General features: G+C 35.5%; 1 protein-coding gene across 8 annotated transcripts in view; it reads right to left on the bottom strand.

The window, feature by feature from the left end:
• Positions 1 to 19,287, bottom strand: part of EPS8 (epidermal growth factor receptor pathway substrate 8) — a 168,525-nt gene that overhangs the window by 11,562 nt on the left and 137,676 nt on the right. For all 8 annotated transcript variants that reach the window (XM_032253731.1, XM_032253739.1, XM_032253732.1 and 5 more), the window contains exons 16-18: positions 15,393 to 15,501; positions 14,459 to 14,602; positions 4,938 to 5,160 (exon numbers count right to left, since the gene is read on the bottom strand). In XM_032253731.1, coding sequence (XP_032109622.1) covers positions 4,938 to 5,160; positions 14,459 to 14,602; positions 15,393 to 15,501 — 476 coding nt within the window. The remainder of the gene's footprint in view (positions 1 to 4,937; positions 5,161 to 14,458; positions 14,603 to 15,392; positions 15,502 to 19,287) is intronic.

Below are 19,287 nucleotides of genomic sequence, written 5' to 3' on the forward strand. Positions count from 1 at the left end.
CATTCTCGCTGGGAACTGTACTCCAGAGCTGTTCCTATTTGGCCATCTTTCTGGTTTCTCCTTTTGTTGTTTTTTATTTTTTTATTTTTATTTTTTTTGAGTCTTGCTTTATTGCCAGGCTGGAGCGCAGTAGTGTGATCTCAGCTCACTACAACCTCCACCTCTTGGGTTCAAGCTATTCCCCTGCCTCAGCCTCCCGAGTAGTTGGGACTACAGGCACATACCACCACGTCCAGCTAATTTTTGTATTTTTAGTAGAAATGGGGTTTCACCATGTTGGCCAGGATGGTCTTGATGTCTTAACCTCATGATCTACCCACCTCAGCCTCCCAAAGTGCTGGGATTACAGGCATGAGCCACCATGCCTGGCCAACTTAATTGTTTTTTAACCTATCTTCTTTCATTAAAATATAAGCCTGAGGAGAAAAAGGACTTTTCCCTTTTTTGTTTGCATCTGTAGCCTCAACACCTGGAACAGTGCTTTAATTCAATAAATACTTGTTGAATAAACGAATAAATGAGACATTCTGTTGACTTTTTCACCAAGAGAGACTTTGAGAATCATCATGTACAAACCCTTAAATAATCAGATAAGGCCAAAAACAAAGAAATGATCTGTCAAAGTCACATTTGAATTAGTAGAATAATGTAGCTAGAACAGGATCTTCTGACTCAGCACAGGGCTGTTGTATAGGCAAAGTCATTAAAATCACCTTTGATTAACTTCCCTAGCTACTCCTTTTTCCTAGCCATTTATGCTAATGGAAAACATGTATATGAACATACTGTCATGACAAAAATAGGAAAGACATAAAAGTACGGAAAGGGGAATATTATGTCTGCGTGTGTATTTAAAATATGTGTGTATATACACATAGGTACTTTACGTTGTTTACTTTCACTTTCAAGAAATAAGAACAGGCCAGGCGCAGTAGCTCATGCCTGCAATCCTAGCACTTTGGGAGGCCAAGGCTGGTGGATAACGAAGTCAAGAAGACCATCTTGGCCAACATGGTGAAACACTTTCTCTACAAAAATATAAAAATTAGCCAGGCATGGTGGCGTGCGCCTTTAGTCCCAGCTACTTGGGAGGCTGATGCAGGAGAATCACTTGAAACCAGGAGGCGGAGGTTGCAGTGAGCCATGATCACTTCACTGCACTCCAGCCTGGTGACAGAGTGAGACTCTGTCTCAAAAAAGAAAGAAAGAAAGAAAGAAAGAAAGAAATAAGAACAAAAACCTGATATGATATGATATAGGAATCTAACTAAGTTGGCAAGTGGCAATGACCCGGTCACTAAGGGAGCTTTTTGTGATCAATGTTCTATGATTTTTTTTTCCCTAGGGAAAGGGTTTTAGAAAATGTTTGGCGCCCCTGGGAAGTAACAGAAAGTGTGAATAGTTAGTGTTATTTCAGTCTAATTTTTTTAATGGCTTAAGTATCTAGGAAATCTTTTGAAGAAGTCAAAAAAGGGGAAAAAGGGAAGAAGAAAGGGAGGAGTAGGGGATGCTAAGTGAGAGAGAATACTATTGATCGTTACATTTAAGTATACATTACATACATTTCATTAGATACCTTTTAAAAAAATCTCTACATCAAACTGTCAAACGGCATATATGTGCATCTCAAAGGAATAAAAAAATAAAATGTATCACCACACTAAAATATTTAGTCTTATCTGCCAACTTAGCCATTATATGGATCATCGCCACTCCACAGCATAGTTTTCTTCCAGGAAGTACAAAAAAACCTCCATCTAACACGTTCCTGGGCTTTGGGTTTCCATTTCCAATGTTCTAACACACAACAGCAAACCAGAATAACTTTACACCTTTCTAAAATAACCCTTCTGATTACAAAAGATTAAACTCAAATAAAAGGACTAGCATTTCAAAGGAAATGGAAGAAATACAAAGCAACTAAATTGTTGGTATCTTAAAAGTGATGAAAAGGAGAGATAAAACAGTTTGAATAGTCTAGGACACAAAGCTTAGCAGCTATTTTGAATAGGCAACACATAGACTTCCACAAAAGGGGCTCTTGCCACTTGCTACATTGTAAAAACAGGCATGTTGGCTTTTTCCCCCTGTTCATAGCTGCTACTTGATAGATTTCTATGAGTATTTACTTCCTAGTTCCTTCAATTTTATTTTTACCAGAAGTTTAGGCAGTAAGCAAAGAATGTAGGTAACATGAGTAGACGTATTTTGAGAGGAATCTGGCTATCAATAAACGTACACTGAAATATGTGCTACTGTCTGGTTCTTAAAGAACATTCATTCAGGAAAAAACTGTCTACAATAAGATAACTAAGAAATATTTGTTTTATAAAAAGAAATTATTTAATGCCAAACTATATTTTTGCGATATCTTAAAAAGGAAATTGACCTAAGTTGCAAATATATTGTAAGATTTTATTATTCTAAGGAAACAAGTCTGTGTGTTATTTTGGGGAGAGATGTTTATACTTTACACACCAAGGACACCCTTTAACTTATGAAAAACAGACTTGAAAATTTCATGATGAGTCACAATTATCAGGAGAGTCCTCTATCTTTAAAAGAATGCAAACTATGCTTCTTTCCCACTAGGTTATTCTTGGTTTCTCAGAGTGAACAAAGAACAGACTGTCCTAACCCACACACTGCTTCAATTGGGGACTGGATGCCAATGAACTCTGATCCTAGGCCTGGCAAAAGCATCCCACCATCTCAAAGATAACTGTGCTGACGTCTCTACGGAGGGAAATGCTATAAACTTGTGGGAAGAATAAAGCAGGGAACATTCATTTCTAACAGGAAGTTTCTCCTTAGGGAACTCAATAAAAATATTTATAGAAATTTCTCATCTTAAAACTATGTCTTTAGTTTCTTTGAAAAAGAAAGCTCTTTTTTAAAAATCGACATAATTTAAAAAACTTAGTAGCAGATTCTATTTTGTTATCACACTCACACACATAGTTGTTTTTGCTGTACAGACAGAACTAATCAGTTTTCTAAAACTTCATTTTTCCTTTAATTTTCTGCTAAGATCAACATATAGAAATGACAGTCATTTAAATTGGATATACTGTGGAAGAAAAATTAATGAGTAAAAGTAGGCTTATGCTTATTAAATTATGTTTAACCATAATTTTTAGAATTGTTAAATTGTAAAAGTAGGCTTAGGCTTATGCTTATTAAATTACATTTAACCAGAATTTTTAGAACTGTTAAATAGTAATAGTTTTAATGTCTTTTTTATTTTTTAATTTATCAAGAATGTCCACAACTGAACAGATGTAGCAATGACTTACTGAGGTGAGAAAAACAGTAGGATGAAAATGGGAGTGAAGGATTCGGTAATTTAGTTTTGAACATAAATAGAAAGCATCCAATCTCATCTGTAAAGTCAACAGTTCCATACCAGTATCTGGATGTCAGAGATGAGTTTTAATATGATGACTTATTTGGGAATCATTCTTTTTCCAACAACATAGGCAGTATTGATAGAAACAGAAATAGAATGAACTACAGTTAAAGTAGTTTATGTGGAAAACAAAGACAGAACCTTAAAAAAGGCCCACATTTAGGGAATGATAGATATCCATCTCTCTCTCTCCCTTTCTTTCTCTCCCTTTCTCTCTCCTTCTTTCTGTCTCTGTCTCTCTCTCTCTGTCTCTCTCTCTGTCTCTCTCTCTCTCACACACACACACGTGCACACACACACACACACACACACACACACACACAACCTTAATATACTTTTGTTATATTGGGGAAATATGAAATATCTTCCCAGCTCTGGTTTTCCAAGACTTTTTATATATCAAGTATAGGTAAAGCAAAGTAACTTTATAATACGTTTAAAACACCAAATTTGGAGATTAAATTGACATGCCATATACTACAAAGTTAAACAAAATTTATCTTAAAATTATCTACAGTTTTCAAAACATCTACACTGCTATTCACCAATAATACAAATAACGATAATCCAAAGTTGGGCATAGTGTCTCTCTAGTTTAGTCAAATATGGTTTTCATAGAAACATCAAATTTACATTTATGAAAATATGGCACTGAAGCCTAAATCACATGAAATCTGAATTGAGAGGGTAAACCTGAGACTACTGTAGGCAGGTGATTATGTTAACCTAGTGTGACTGTGCATCTATTGTGAATAGCAAATAGGAGGAGGAGAAGCAGGAAGGTTATGATGAGGATAATGATGATGACAGCAGCATGTAGATAAGTGATTGCTTATTATGCGTCATGCAGTAGTTAGAATCAGTCAGGGGTTTTCAACCTCAGCACCATTGACATTTTGGGCCAGATAACTCTGTTGTTGGGGGCTGTCCTGTGCACTGTAAGCTGCTGCTAAGCATCCCTGGCCTCTACCCATTAGACATCAGTAGCATTTCCCCAGTTTTGACAATTGAAAACATCTTCAGACAATATCAAATGTCCTCATAAGGATGGAAAGGAGGACAAAATCATTCCTGGCTGAGAAGCACTGAACTAAATGCTTTCTATGCATTATCTCAATAAATCCTCACACTTATCCTATTTAGCAGATACTATTATTTTTCTCCACTTTTCAGATCTTGAAGTGCTGAGAGGATAATTAAGTCATTGAAGGTCCAGCAGCTGGCAAGTGCTATTTCACTATACAAATTCCAGAATGTCTGGCTCCAGAGTCTGCATTCAACCATCATAATATATTGGAAAAGGACTAGAAAGGCATGCATTAGAGAGTGGAGAGAACACTTCCTATTTCTCAGAATCATGTAGATGATGAGAAACTAGGTGAAAATCTTTGCAATCTATTAAGTACCTTGCAAGTATAAAGGACTATTATTTATATTTAATAGAAGTAGAATCAACAGTAAACAATATTTTACTTAGTAGTGCTTTTCATCTGCAGAAGACATTTTTTTGCCTCCTTGGGAAACTTACGGTCCACTGGAAGTTGTTTGTGTCTCTGGCTATCTCGCACGATACTGCCACCACTGTCACTGGAGCTGCTGTTTTGACGCGTTACATTTGCTGGGACCTTTGACACAGGAACAGGTGCTGGGGTGGAAGGTGGAAGGGGGACAGGAACAGGAGCTGGTGTTGGAGGAGGTGATGGAGCAGAGGGAGTATCAGCTGGTCTTGGGCCATACTCCATCCTTTGTTTCTATAAAAAGACAAATAATTAACTTAAAATTTAAAAACTATAAACCTAGGCTAGGAAAACAAATTATACTTTGATAGGACATTGTTTACTATTTGTAAACAAACTTGTAAACCCATTACAAATTTGTCTGTAATCCTATATGGTATAATGATCATTAAAAATCATATTTTAAACATTGTACATAATTTATTCAAAGTCAAAATGTAAGTTAAGGAGTCACAAGGCTATGCCAATAGCAAATAGTAGTATTATAGTAATAAATTTCAAGAAAACTGAATTTGGGTTTGGAATCACACAATACCAGGGGAGGCAGAAAGATTTATAATTATTTTTTAATTTATTTTAATAATAATTTCCAATTGCACTGGAAGTCTAAATGTCAATAGCACAAAGTATCACTTACTCATTTTAAATGTATACTATATTAAAAGGTTTTTAATTCTGTTTTCAACAAATAATTTTAAAATGTTGGTTATTATTTTGTTCAAGGCATAACTTTTTCTGCTGTCATCTTAATGTTAACTTATTAAAATTAGAAATTTCCCTTGTTAAAATGGGAATGTCGTGGGGTGGATGGTTGTGAGGGTAATGGCATGGTCTTTAAATATTTATGACTGCAAATCACAAATACTTGAAAAGGGCCTGTAGGCATTTGTATTAAAAGAAAAAAGGTAGATGTGACAAAATGTCTTTTTTTTTTTTTTTTTTTTTTTTGAGACAGAGTTTCGCTATTGTCGCCTAGACTGGAGTGCAGTGGCATAGTCTCAGCTTACTGCAACCTCTGCCTCCCAGGTTCAAGGGCTTCTCCTGCCTCAGCCTCCAGAGTAGATGGGATCACAGGCCACCATACCAGGCTTATTTTTTGTATTGTTAGTAGAGACAGAGTTTTGCCATGTTGGGCAGGCTGGTCTAGAACTCCTGACCTCAGGTGATCTGCCCGCCTCAGCCTCCCAAAGTGCTGGTATTACAGGCATGAGCCACTGAGCCTGGATGACAAAATGCTTTTCAATAATTTTAAAATCATGATTGTTAGACATACCTTAAAAACAGTATTTGTGCATATTTCTTATTAAAATACAGATAATAGTTAACACTTTAAAAGAAATAATTTTAATAGATAATCCATTGTGAGAGGCTCCAAATTCTCAAAAGGCACATTTTCTTTTTAGAATCAAAGATACAGGGCAATAATTTGTAATTAAGGCAAAGTTTAGATATTGCACTGGCACAATTTTAATTATTCTAATTTAGGATTGGCATATTACATGCAAAAAGACCTTTTGGTAATCTGGTCCTTTGATTAGAACAGTATTTACTTTTAAATTCTAAAATGGCCCAAATATCAGGTAATATTGATTTTAAGAGAGTCCTCCCAATTTCCACAGAGATCAAAAACAAAAATACACACCACACACAGACACGTCACTTTTTAATTAAACGATTACTCAAAACAACACATCAATCTCCATCATAGTCACCTTCATGGCAAATGACTGACACCTGTGGAAACCGGTGTAGGAAGACGCCCTCATTTTTTTTCTGCTCTTTCTCTAAAAGCTACTACTCACTGACCAGTGGGCTGGGGTTGAGGAAGTGGGAAGAGTATTGTGAAGGCATATCTGAAGGGAGTGTTTATAATGCTGATGGATACTGAGGGAAGAAGGAGGGCATGGGGAAGGAGGAGGACAAAGAAGAGAGAGGCAGGACTGCAGGGAAAGGGAGTAGATGGTAAGATTCTCAGAGTAAAAGAAGGGAGTTAGATGGGACAGAAACTGAGTTGCTAATTCCCTTAGCATTCAAGGCTTAGAAATATTTCTAATGTATTCAATACTGTATTAGAAAGAAAGAATGAATTGTTATTATTATTCCCCACAAAACAATCTTCCTATATTTGGGCCAATAAAATATTTAAAGCAGTCAAAATACAGCAAACATCACCAGAATGTAATACCTAGCACACAGCAAAGTCATCTGATTAATGTATAGGCAACATTCCCTTGACAAGAATGTCCTCTGTATGTAATTTCGTAAAGGGCTAATGAATTCTCACATTAGTGTTTCAAAAGCATCATAATTTCAGTTATTGTTTTTAAAGCTTACACAAACAAAAATGCCATGAGCCCTGCTTTCCATGATATTACTCATAATTTTTGCTTTTGCTATTCATCAAATACTATTGTGAGAAAGTGAATAAACTGTGTTACTGTCACAATCAAGCCTGAAAACAAACTCACCAAATGTTCTGTGCCTTATTTCATTCATGTCATTGTTACATAATGCAACTTTATCAGTATAACCTAACAAAATAATAGGTTTAAAATACATATTTGATGAAAGAAAACCCATATGAAAATGCACGCCATAAATTCAATTTACTTGCATATTTTCCTCTTTCCTTAGTCCTGTCTTCCTGCCCCATGTTTCCAACCTCTGACATGAGAAGGGGGGAAGTACCTTCCTTGAATCATGAACTGGTTCTGAATGGCAACCAAGACAGCTCTTTCATGGAAACTGGTTTGTAATTCTTCACGTGGAAGAAAAAGAATCAGCACTGACTCCTAACGTCACTTTTCCGTGTCCCTCCCTAGCTTCTCTACTCCTCTTAACCTACCACCCAGCTACGGCTCCTCCTTTCCTCATGTCTGTCTCTTGGCTATTTTTTGTTGAAGCTACAGAATTAATGATTCCAGTGTAAATCAGTTTATGGAATGTCTTGGAGAACAGAAGCGCACTCTGAACTTTTTTGTCCTGAACCAAAGGTACCGAAGCTCCAAATCCAAAAAAAAAAAAAGAATTCTGGCCAATTGTCCTTGGTTTGCCTGGGACTTTCCCAGTAATTAGCACTGCAAGTCCCACGTCCTCACAAACCCCTCAGACTCCCCAAGTAGGAACTAGAAGGGTGGGTCGACCTCGTGTGGATCTACTTCTGCATGCTGTTACTTCCTTACTCTTGCCTGTGATCTCACACACACACAAAGTTCTGTTAAAAGCAAAATCTCTCTTTTTGTCTCTCTTTCTCTTAAAGAAGTCAGAATTACTAGACCTCAGAGGAAATTTACTTTCCTATTGATAATTAAGTTGCAATGAGTCACTTTAGCAACTTAAGCTGAGTAGAAATTCTAAAGAATTAAAGAATGCTACAGAGAGATAAGCTCCTGATTCATACAAGATGCTGCTTCAGAGGGGAAATTATGCAAGTAACCTCAACAACGCCATTAAAATCGAATTGTTCTTAAATATTTAACCTACTTTGAATTACACATTTTTCCACTAAATTTGGTTTCTTTGGAACTCTGCAGTGAAAACTAAGCACAGCTGGAACATTTGGAGGGTGTTAAGTCCAGAGACAGAATCCAAAAAATTATATTAAAGAGAAGTGCCATGAGGGAACGAATGTGGGTTACCTCTGACAGCTCGCCAAGTAATTGCTTTTAGGAAAATGGAGCAAATCACATCAAACGAGAAAATTAATACAGGAAATGGAATTAAAATAATATCAATTATACTTCACCTCAAATATCAGAAAGAGTAAATTAGTCTGACAGTAAAATTACATGCCCACAATCAACCAGTGAAGAAGCCTGTAAATATATAATTAATTCCTATCACTATCTAGCCATGGAAAACTAATCATATAGATTATACTACAGTATAAACTGTATGAAGTATTTCAATAGTAACTATTTGTATATTAAAGTAAAATACTAAGGTATAGGTTTATTTTACTCCTATTGCTCATAAAGAATACAATTAGAATTCATTAAACACAAGAGTAATTCTTGCTTAATTAGCTGAGTTTACAAAAGGTAACACTGTAGGCATTATCATGTGATTTTACTGAGCTTTAGTTTTGAATTTTGTAAGCAGCCTGAGGAAACATAGAACATTTAATAAAATTATGTACATGTGCATGTTGGACAGTAATTATCAATACTTTATATATGTATAAACGATAGATATATATTTAGAGTGGGTATTATATAAATTATCACAAGAAGTCTCTGGGAAAACATCAATACATGTGGCAGAATAAAAGTAAACATATTTGTCTAAAAACCACACCTATAATTAATGAGCAGAGTCTTCTGAGATTAATTTTTAAAAAACAATTCTGACGAATTATCAGAAGGTTGGTCTGGCTGAAAGAATATGAAGCCATCTTTGGTAAAATGGTCACTCTGTCCAGCAGTATCTAAATGACTGGACTGAGCTTAAAAAACAGGGCGTTAATAACATAGGCTGAAATTAGTAGTGTTAGTGGTTTGGTAGTCACCAGTAGAAAATATTTCCACTTTTAATTTAGGGCTATTTAAACATGTATATAATGAATGAGAAGATTTTACACCTAGTCTAGATTGTGGAGATCACTTAACTGACTCCTTCTATTTCATGACCAAACAAATTGGAGCACAGAAAAATAAAATGCTCTCTTTAAGGCCACACAGAACCAGGACTAGAACATTTATCTACCAATACCTAGATTGGGGCTTTTCTCACCATATCATATTACAATATCTCATGCTAGAAAATAGAGAATATGGGAAACGTTTTGTTGAATTCACAAGACCACAGAGACTGGACATTCATAATTACATGCATCTTGGTAGATTAAGAATACTTATAATAATAATAAATGCACAGACTTAATAATTAAGAATAAATGAAAGACTTCTTTTAGTCAGTCCATTGGATATATAAGAAATAAGATCAGAGAAGCTGATCTTGGCATATAGCTTGCAAATTTAAATGGGCTTCTAGCAGATGAGCAGTCAGAGGGCTAGAGGTCAGGGAATCAAGTCAAAAGAAAAATCAGGAAGCTTTATGTGGCAAGTAGCTTCCAGGTGAGGAGAAAGCATCCTGGATGTCAATCCATTGCCCAGCTACAATGCTACAAAGCCTTGGAATGTTCTACAACAAAATTTTTATCAAAAGACATGTTATTCTCTATAACCTCTCCTCAGCATTTACTTCCTTTTCTCTGTGGTTTATTAAGTCTTTTATGTCAATATTTTTTGTAAATTTTTGTTATCCTCTCTTTTATGTTTAAAACTTTGTTGAAGCCACGGGGGAAATGCACTAGGTGGGAATGGTTGTCTTCACAGAGCTGTTAAAAATCACCTCAAATGTGAGGATATTAAATAGCCTGGACTCTCAGGGACACCAGGTGGCAATTCAACACCTATTCACTGGTGGTGCCTGGTATGAGCATCCCTTTATCAGAACAGAATCTCTGACAAAAAGTGTGTGAATAATAGGCAACAGCTGCACTTGTGCCCTTTGCCCAGAAACTGCCATTATTTCTATATACTTCTTTATAGGAAATGTAAGGGTATAAAAATAAGAGTCACGACTGTGTCCATTTTTTAAATATTTGGTGACTCATAGATGTTGCATGGAAATAGTTTATATCTAATTCCCTTATTTCCACCACTTACAAAATGTCCTATTCTAAGTAAATCATATAATTTGGGCTATTTTCCTAAATTATAAAATAATGAAAGAAACCATGAAATCCAGGGAATGGATACATAAGGCAAAAGTCAAATTCCAAGGATTGTGACTGATCGGATCAACTTTTTTCACAGTATAATGCAAAGTAAAGCTATTCTGAGAAAACATCACTTTAAACATTCATACAGAAAAAACAACTACCGATTTATACAACAAAAAGAGATGACAAATAATTTTTTTTTCTTTTTTTTCTTCTTGTTTTGAGATGGAGTCTCATGCTGTTGTCCAGGCTGGAGTGCAGTGGCATGATCACAGCTCACTGCAACCTCTGCCTCCTGGGTTCAAGCGATTCTCCTGTCTCAGTCTAACGAGCAAGTGGGATTACAGGCATGTGCCACCAAGCCCAGCTAATTTTTGTATTTTTAGTAGAGACAGGGTTTCACCATGTTGGCCAGGCTGGTCTCAAACTCTTGACCTCAAGTAATCTGCCCGCCTCGGCCTCCCAAAGTTCTGGGATAACAGGTGTGAGCCACTGTGCCCACCTGAAATGATAAGCTTTTGTATCCAGTATTTTCTAGAACAGCAGAAAGCAACACAACACTGACTCTGGATCCAGGGTGCTGGGCCCCAATCCTAGCTTCATACAGCTGTATAAATCCGGGCAAGTTATTTCTCCTACACCTTAGTTTCCCATGAAAAATGTGCCTCCTTCACAAGGTTGTTGTGGAAATTAAATGAATTTGGATTTGTGAAGTGCTTAAACAATGCCTGGCACAGCATAACCACAGGCCACTGGCATATCTTCTCTGGAGTGGAATATTTGTGAATGCTGCTCTCTGTGAAGGTGAAGCAAACTGAAGTAATGAATCATTGCTTGCCTTCTGGCAGCATGGTACAGGGATGTAAAATATTTCTGTTAGAAATTTCTTTATATTTCTTCAAAGTTTTGATATCATTGAATGGAAGACATAGATGGAAGGGAAAACAAGTGTGTGGGCTATCTCTGAGGAGGAGAGAGAGGATCACACTGCTCTTGATACAGCAAGCATGTAGGAAGGAGCAAAGCTATGGGAAATAACCTGTGGACTCATGCAGGCTTTCCGGAAGGATCTGCTCAGTGCTAGGCTTTCTATTGTTCTTTTTAACAAGTGTGTGAGATGCCAGTACTCAATATGTATTTGTGGAATGAGTGAATAAAAAGATAGGACATAAAATTGTAATCAAGTTGAGTTTTATAAGGTTAGGGTATTAGGATCAGTGGAATCTATATAAATATGGTGGTATCTTAATTATGTTTCTCCAATAAGTTACAGGATTTTTCCTTAGACATTTTAGATATGGGTATCTGAGACACTGTCGTAGAGATATAAAAATGGCTGGTACATATTTCCAAGGATGTTTTCTTTTCCATTTTACTCTATTCTTTTTTCAAAAGAATATGCTATAAATGTTTTGGGAACAGGAATCCTTTTAGAGTAGGATTTATGCCAGATAGCAGACAGCAAAGCAGACTGTGAAGCTTGCTTATTAAAATTTTACAAGGTCTTAGTGGTTTTGTTGAGCTCAGTCCAAAATTTTCAGGTGTTAAAGGCAGCTTGTTTTTAATACATTTTTAAAGCAGGGCTCTCAACCTGAACAGCATACGCTTATGCATACATACAGAAAGCTTCTGTACACATTTCTACATACACCGCTACATCTGTAGTTGCAACCAGAATTTTTTAGAAGATAGTAGGATAGTGCTGAAAAGTTTAAAACGAAATACTCAAATAGGCAATCCCTATAAGAACCACAAGTTTCTATTTACATAAAGTAGCAAAACAAACTCCTGAAACTTGTGAACTCTTAAAAAAACTTCTTGGCTGTGCCAAAGTTGACAAAAATAAAGATGAGGTTCTGTTTAAGAAGGGAGGAATAGGTTCGACATTCTCTGACAGTACGCTCACTGCCTGTGATATATATTGATAGTTTTGGTTCAATTTTAGACAGAAACAACCTTTAAAAAAAAGTCAACTTATGGCTCAAGCCAAGAATCAGAATTAAAGAAAAAGACAAGACTGAACCATAAAAAGCAAAAGGTAAAAGATATTAAACTCTTTAGGAAATATCGGGTGGGAGAAAATACTTACTATAGAATTGATACCATGTGCATGTTTAAATATTTTATTTTATCAAAGTTTACTTATTCTTAGCAACCACACACACAAATAAAACAAATTTGGATAATTGTTTTCAACACTTAAAATATAAACTCTTGCCTTCTGCTCACATATGGGAATCAGGGATGTCATTTATGAATAGTGCTTCTCATAGCTTAGCATGAACTGCATATTAAAATTGGTTCATCCAGCCCAAAGGTATGTACTCTACCATTATTTTAAATATAGGTTTCAAGCATATACTACCTCTATAGGAAAGAAAATGAATGACTGGTATTCATGAACCAGACAGAAGCCTACATTATGTTAGGTAAACAGATATTACACGCAGAAAAGTAGAAACTCAGAAAAGAAAAAGGTATAAAAACTAAGAAAATTCACTTCAAAAACCCATGGGAAATGGAAGAGACCATACCTTGAATAACTCAAACTCCTTCTTTGGCATCAACAGCTAATGACAAATGATGAACATAAAATAAGTACATAATATATATGCACATCAGGCCAGCCAAAACATAATACAGCAAAAAGTTTCCATTGCCATCACTTTAAGTTATTGAGATAAACTATATATGAATTCTTTATTTTGAATATTTGCTTGGTTCATGGATTCTAGTAAGGCCAAGTCCATCTGGATAAGCACAGGACTGACACCAGGCACGAACACCATGAGGAGCCATAAGTACTGAAATAAATTGTCATGGCAGCAGAAGTATGATCACAATTCCAGCTTTAGACTACTTGTATTTTTTTAAGCCTAGATCTGGCATAAAAATTAACTATTTCACTGCACATTCTATGCAGCTTCTACTCAAATTCATGACATTATTATGAGGTCAGATGTGAACTTTTTCTTGAGACTTTGAAAATTAAAAGAATTCTTTCTTGGGGAATAAAAAAGAAGCCACCCCTGGTTCACAGGTTATACCAGAGAGTCCATCCATTCTGTCTCTGTTTACAGACCTGACTCTAGAGAGCCTGTCACAGGTCTAAAATCCCTGATGAAAAGCAAGTTAATTCAGATGTTAGGGTGAGTGAACTGATCAGGTTCATTGAAATTCTGAAAATGTGGCATGGGTCTCAAGAATAGACCTTCATGGGCCTTCAGTGATCAAGAAGAGAGAGCCTGACCTATCTAATCTACATCATAAGTACATTTTAATCTTAGAATCAAAAGAGGAAAAAATATTGTAATACAACTGAACAAGTACTCATATATTAGTGTAAGGTGAGATGAGTGCAAGTTCAAGGCTGCTCAGTGGCAGAACATTTAAGAGACTGAAGGCAAAGGCTGGTGAAGATGAACTGCTGGACATCAAGCCATGATCTCAGTGCCATCCTCTATCAAGAGGAAGCTACTGGTGGACAGGACAGCTATGGGTTAAAAAGACAGAAATGCCATTTCTCCAAATGTCAGAAAAACTATAGATTGGGGGAAAAAAGCATTCATAGAATCGGGCACCTACTGCAAAACATTTTGAACAATTTTTAGAAGTAAATCAGAAAACATATGTATAATTTTTCCCTGTGTCTCTCACCATTGCCCACCCCCCACCAATTACTCTAGAAAAAATGTATAACCAACTACATCTCAAAATGACCTATACACAAAGGTGTTTGAATCCTATTTAAGAGTGATAAATTTGTAAATGTGTACACATCACATTTTACAAAGAAATCATGCTTACCTGTATAGTATGAGTATAAGGTGGATCAGCACGCCCCAATCCAGATTCTGGAGGTCTCACAATATCCAAAATATTATTTGGCACAAATCCAGAGTCTCCACTTGCATTTCGAACTTTCCACCACTGCTTTCGATCATCAAGTATCTGTTATATGCAAGAAAATACAGGTATAATTTCCATATAAAAGCCATTCTAAGAAGGAACTTCTCTAAACTTCAACAAAGAAAATGTTTCCACTTCTGATAACTGACTCAGTGTCAATGTAGGGTTGATTGAATGATTCTCATGAATTACACTAAGAAAGACATTCATGAGTATACAGTAGGCAAGGTATCATTATGGTGAATCTACCCAAGGTTAATTTTACCTCCAAAGAATGGTCTGCATATTTGAAGTACTTAAAGAGCACTAAAATGACTCTTTTGGAAAGCTCATTGTCTCCATTTTGGTGATAGAAAAAGTATAGAAAAATGACTCTTTTTCTTGCAAAATTTATTGTGACAATCCACCTTATATATTCAAGATGAACTCTCAGTTAGAACCTAACAAAGAGAAGTTGGTGCTATGGTGGACTATCCCCAATAACATTAGCTCACTGACTGCTGAGTACATTTGTGCAAGGGCATAGATAAAAAAAGAAAATGTTTTCTCTTATTGAACTATTATGTGCATCCACATCTGAATTGATAACTAGCCTTGACTCCAAAATGAATGAATATCAGAAGAAAGAGAGAAGGAAGAGGGCAAAGAAGTTAAAAAATCCACTCCCTTCTCTCCCTACCCCCTTAGAAGGAATACCTTCTAAATAGATGTAGGTCTCTAATATACATCTTTAGTAATATAATACTTTTGAAGGAAAGTTTAGTTATATACCAAAACAGTAATATAATAAAACTACTTTATTAAGAGTATAAAGAAGAAAAAATTCTATTACCTCTAAAATATCATCCTTTAGAACCGAGAGCTCACTGTTGTTCCTTGCTACAAAGTCATACTTGGATTTGGCATATTTCTTGGGTTGTGTTTTGAGTGGGTCATAATTTCTATGAAAAGAAAGAAAAAAGATTATTTTTCTGCTCGCTCTTCCTAAAGAATAAAAACAGAAGTAAAACATTAAGACAAGTCAAATCCTACCAGAAAACTTTCTGAAATATTATAGTAGTTTTATTTTATTATATTTTAAATTATGAGAAATAAAAGTGACTTAAAGTTCTTACTATTAAAATGATCAAACTATGGCCAGGGGAAAAAACAAATAATGCAAAATCACAAGGCTTGTTGGTACTTAGCCAAATCTAGAATCCAAGTCTATGAATTCTTTGTCTACTAAATACACACACTGGATGTTTGTTAATTACCATCTCTACCATGAAATAACTAGTTAAATATTAGTATTTTTCATAAAATTAAAGGAAACTAAAGATAATTTCCATAGTGGTAATTTTAGTTATAGTTTGATTTCACTAATCTAAGCAATGTCTGCAATTCAGTAACCAAATATATAAATTTAAAATTTATAACTAGGCATCAGTTTTTAGAAACACTTTGCCCAGTTATCTAAATTGCAAAATGAGAGATAGGCATTAAGTACGAGACTAGTGACACTTGCAAATAAATAAGTAAATAAATAATTTAATTCACTATAAACTTTTAAAAAGTGCATGGGCCGTATTTTTTTTAATACACCTTTCTTTAAAAACCAGATACCTCTTCTAATCATTAAATGAGTACTAATAGATTTAACCACTTAATTAAAGATTACTTTTATATGTAGCACAATACACTTAATGCATTAAACATGTGTATTTTCTTCATACATTTCAATAATAAAATGACTTTAACTCTTTCTTAATTTTACTCCCCAGTCTTCTCCTCCATTTACACTCCCACATTTATTTACACAATTCTACAAAGGAAATAGCAGACAAAGACTAAAGATGTTAGGTCATCCTACACCTGTCAAGTTGCCATTCTTCTTACTGTCTACCAAGTTCTCTGGAATGTTGAGTTATACCAGGGCCTGCAGGACAGTTGTAGACATAACGGATCCTGTCATCATAGGTTTTTGTTGCCTCTTCGGCACTAACTCCACTGGAGGAGGGAGACAGGGACAAAGAAAAAAGAGGACCTGCACAGAACACCCTATAGATAAGCATGTACAAACAACCTGTTGGCTATTTTTAGTATATTAAAAAGAAGATTGGTGAAATTATGACCAAGTAATTATTATATGTTATTAATAATAATAATTTTAAAACAGTGTTCCATATTTTCCCATCCCTATCCCTACTGGAATAGCTCTGCTTTTATTTACTTTATATATTCACATTTAATCTACTAAGATTTCATTTGGGAGATAAAAGAGATTCAACTACCCCAAACATTAAGAAAACAATAATTTCAGTGTTTTATCTTCTTCTCTTCCCTTATGTTCCTTTCTCCTATGATCTTCAAAATAATCACTATTAATAATGGAGAGTTAAGGGTCTATAACGAAGTTTTTGTTATTTTGCATGTCTCCGAAGTATTTACCTGGCATGTACTTAGGGAGTGCTTTAGAATTTACAAATCTTTATGGCTCGCAGTTTCTTGCCCTCTAAAGGTAAAGCATGAATATGACAGGAACCATAGTTACCAATCAGATCATCACAGTTTATAATTTTTCAGAGGTACCAAAGTTTTTTAGCCAGGAGGGGTGGCTCATGCCTGTAATCCCAGCACTTTGGGAGGCTGAGGAGGGCAGATCACCTGAGGTCAGGAGTTCAAGACCAGCCTGGCCAACATGGTGAAACCCCATCTCTACTAAAAAATACACAATTAGCTGGGAGTGGTGGCACATGCCTGTAATCCCAGCTACTCAGGTCACTGAGGAGGGAGGACTGCTTGAAACCAGGAGGTGTAGGTTGCAGTGGGCTGAGATAGTGCCATCGCACTCCAGCCTAGTAGGTGACAAGAGCAAAACTCTGTCCCCCCCCCAAAAAAAGAAGCGGTACCAAAGTTTCTTAAGAGCTATGAAATGTAACAAAATGTATGGGCTGTTTCTGATTTGGAATAATAAATATGCCACTCGATAGAGAGCAGACATAGAGACAGTAGCAATTTGAGAACTTCTCTAAAAATACTAATTGCATCCGACAGCAGTAAGCTATAAAACTCAAAGGTGTGGGCTCTAAATTCAACAGTCTACCTAATGGCATAGTAATTTCACAGAACAGTGAATATACTTCATATGGCATTGTTAAGCTAAATATGTCCTGAGAAACCCTCTGTACTTCCATACTGGAGTCCTGTGGACAAATCGTAACCTAATTTAGTAGACACATTGAAAACCCAATTTAGGAGTATGTTTTTGCAACAATAGCTGAGTCTCAGCCAATCCCAGCAGCCATACTTCAAGCACTCATAGGCTGCTGACTGTTCAAACTGTGTTCAAATAAGGCAAATGCCAAGCTGTAACCAATCCAGCTGTTTTCTGTACGTCACTTTCCTTTTTTTGTCTATACATTTGCTCTGAACATGAGGCATCCCTGGAGTCTCTCTGAATCTGCTGTGATTCTGGGGGTTGCCCAATTCATGAACTAACTTTTCCCCCTTGCTCAACTGAACTGTTAAATTTGTCTGAAGCTTTTCTTTTAACAGAATCTACTGCATTCCTGGTATATAATATGGTTTAAGGTCAATCATAATTATTTATAAAAACCAATTTCAAACCTCTGTATATTTTATATCAGACCACAATTTTCAGATAGTTTTTCAAAATGATGACACATTTTCTTGGCAACATAGAACATCAATGATTCATGTATTTATCAACTATCCTAGCTCCTATTAAGTCCAGTTGAGACCTGGAATCCACAAGAACAACTGAGATATAAAATCTACCTACCACTCAAGGTACTCAAAAAAAATTCTTTCTATGGTGAAATTCTGACCGTTCTAAATTATTATCCCTTCATGGAATTTCCTTCACTATATTTTATTTAAATTTCCATTCATCAAAGAAACCTTGTAAAATTTACCACAGCCTTCTCTGTGGTGAGGAAAAAAAATTGTTAAAAATAAACTTCCCTGACATCACCTATCCTATCCTACACTGAATTTCATGAGACAAATATTATTGAGAATTTGAGTAAGAAAAGCAATTTTTTATCCCAATGAACTGATACTTATTCCTTTTCCTAACGATAGCAAATGATTATGTTTCTCTTTTTGTTCTGACAGTCAGAAATCTGAAATTCAATGGGTCAACTTTTATACTTTATAAAAATCATAATTTTCCCTCTTAACTTTATATTTTATTTCATTATTTAATTTTTAATAATAACACCACTTTAACTGCATATAATTTAAGTGAGCTATGTGAATCTATTTGGGAGTTGACAGGGTGAGATATAACTAAATCAATAAACCAAAGGTACACTTCCCTGATACTCTATAAAGATCATAAAAATCAAGGTAAACTTTTAAAAGACTTTGCGGCGAGGTGTCCAAAATAAACAGAAGAGGTGATTCCATCAGTAATACTATCCCTTATAGATATGCAGGTGAAGGACAGGGAGTTAGTGATTCTGAAATGTTAGACTCTCATGCACTTATTCACCCAATCCATCAATCAAATAAATCTACACTTATTGAGTGACCGCAGTATGCTAGGTGTGGTCTTAAAATGGAACATGATAGAAGTTTTCTAGTGTCAATGTGTACTCTGCAAATGTACTCAAGTGGCTTTCTAGTTAACTAGCTGTGGAAAATCATCCGAATTACTGGAGTGGTAAAACAAAAAGAAGCCTATTAATCTGAAATGATTTTTAAAATACTGACATCTAAGA

Source organism: Sapajus apella, unplaced genomic scaffold (assembly GCF_009761245.1).
Source record: "Sapajus apella isolate SASKATOON/1434 unplaced genomic scaffold, GSC_monkey_1.0 scaffold84, whole genome shotgun sequence".
Classification (NCBI taxonomy): Eukaryota; Metazoa; Chordata; class Mammalia; order Primates; family Cebidae; genus Sapajus; species Sapajus apella.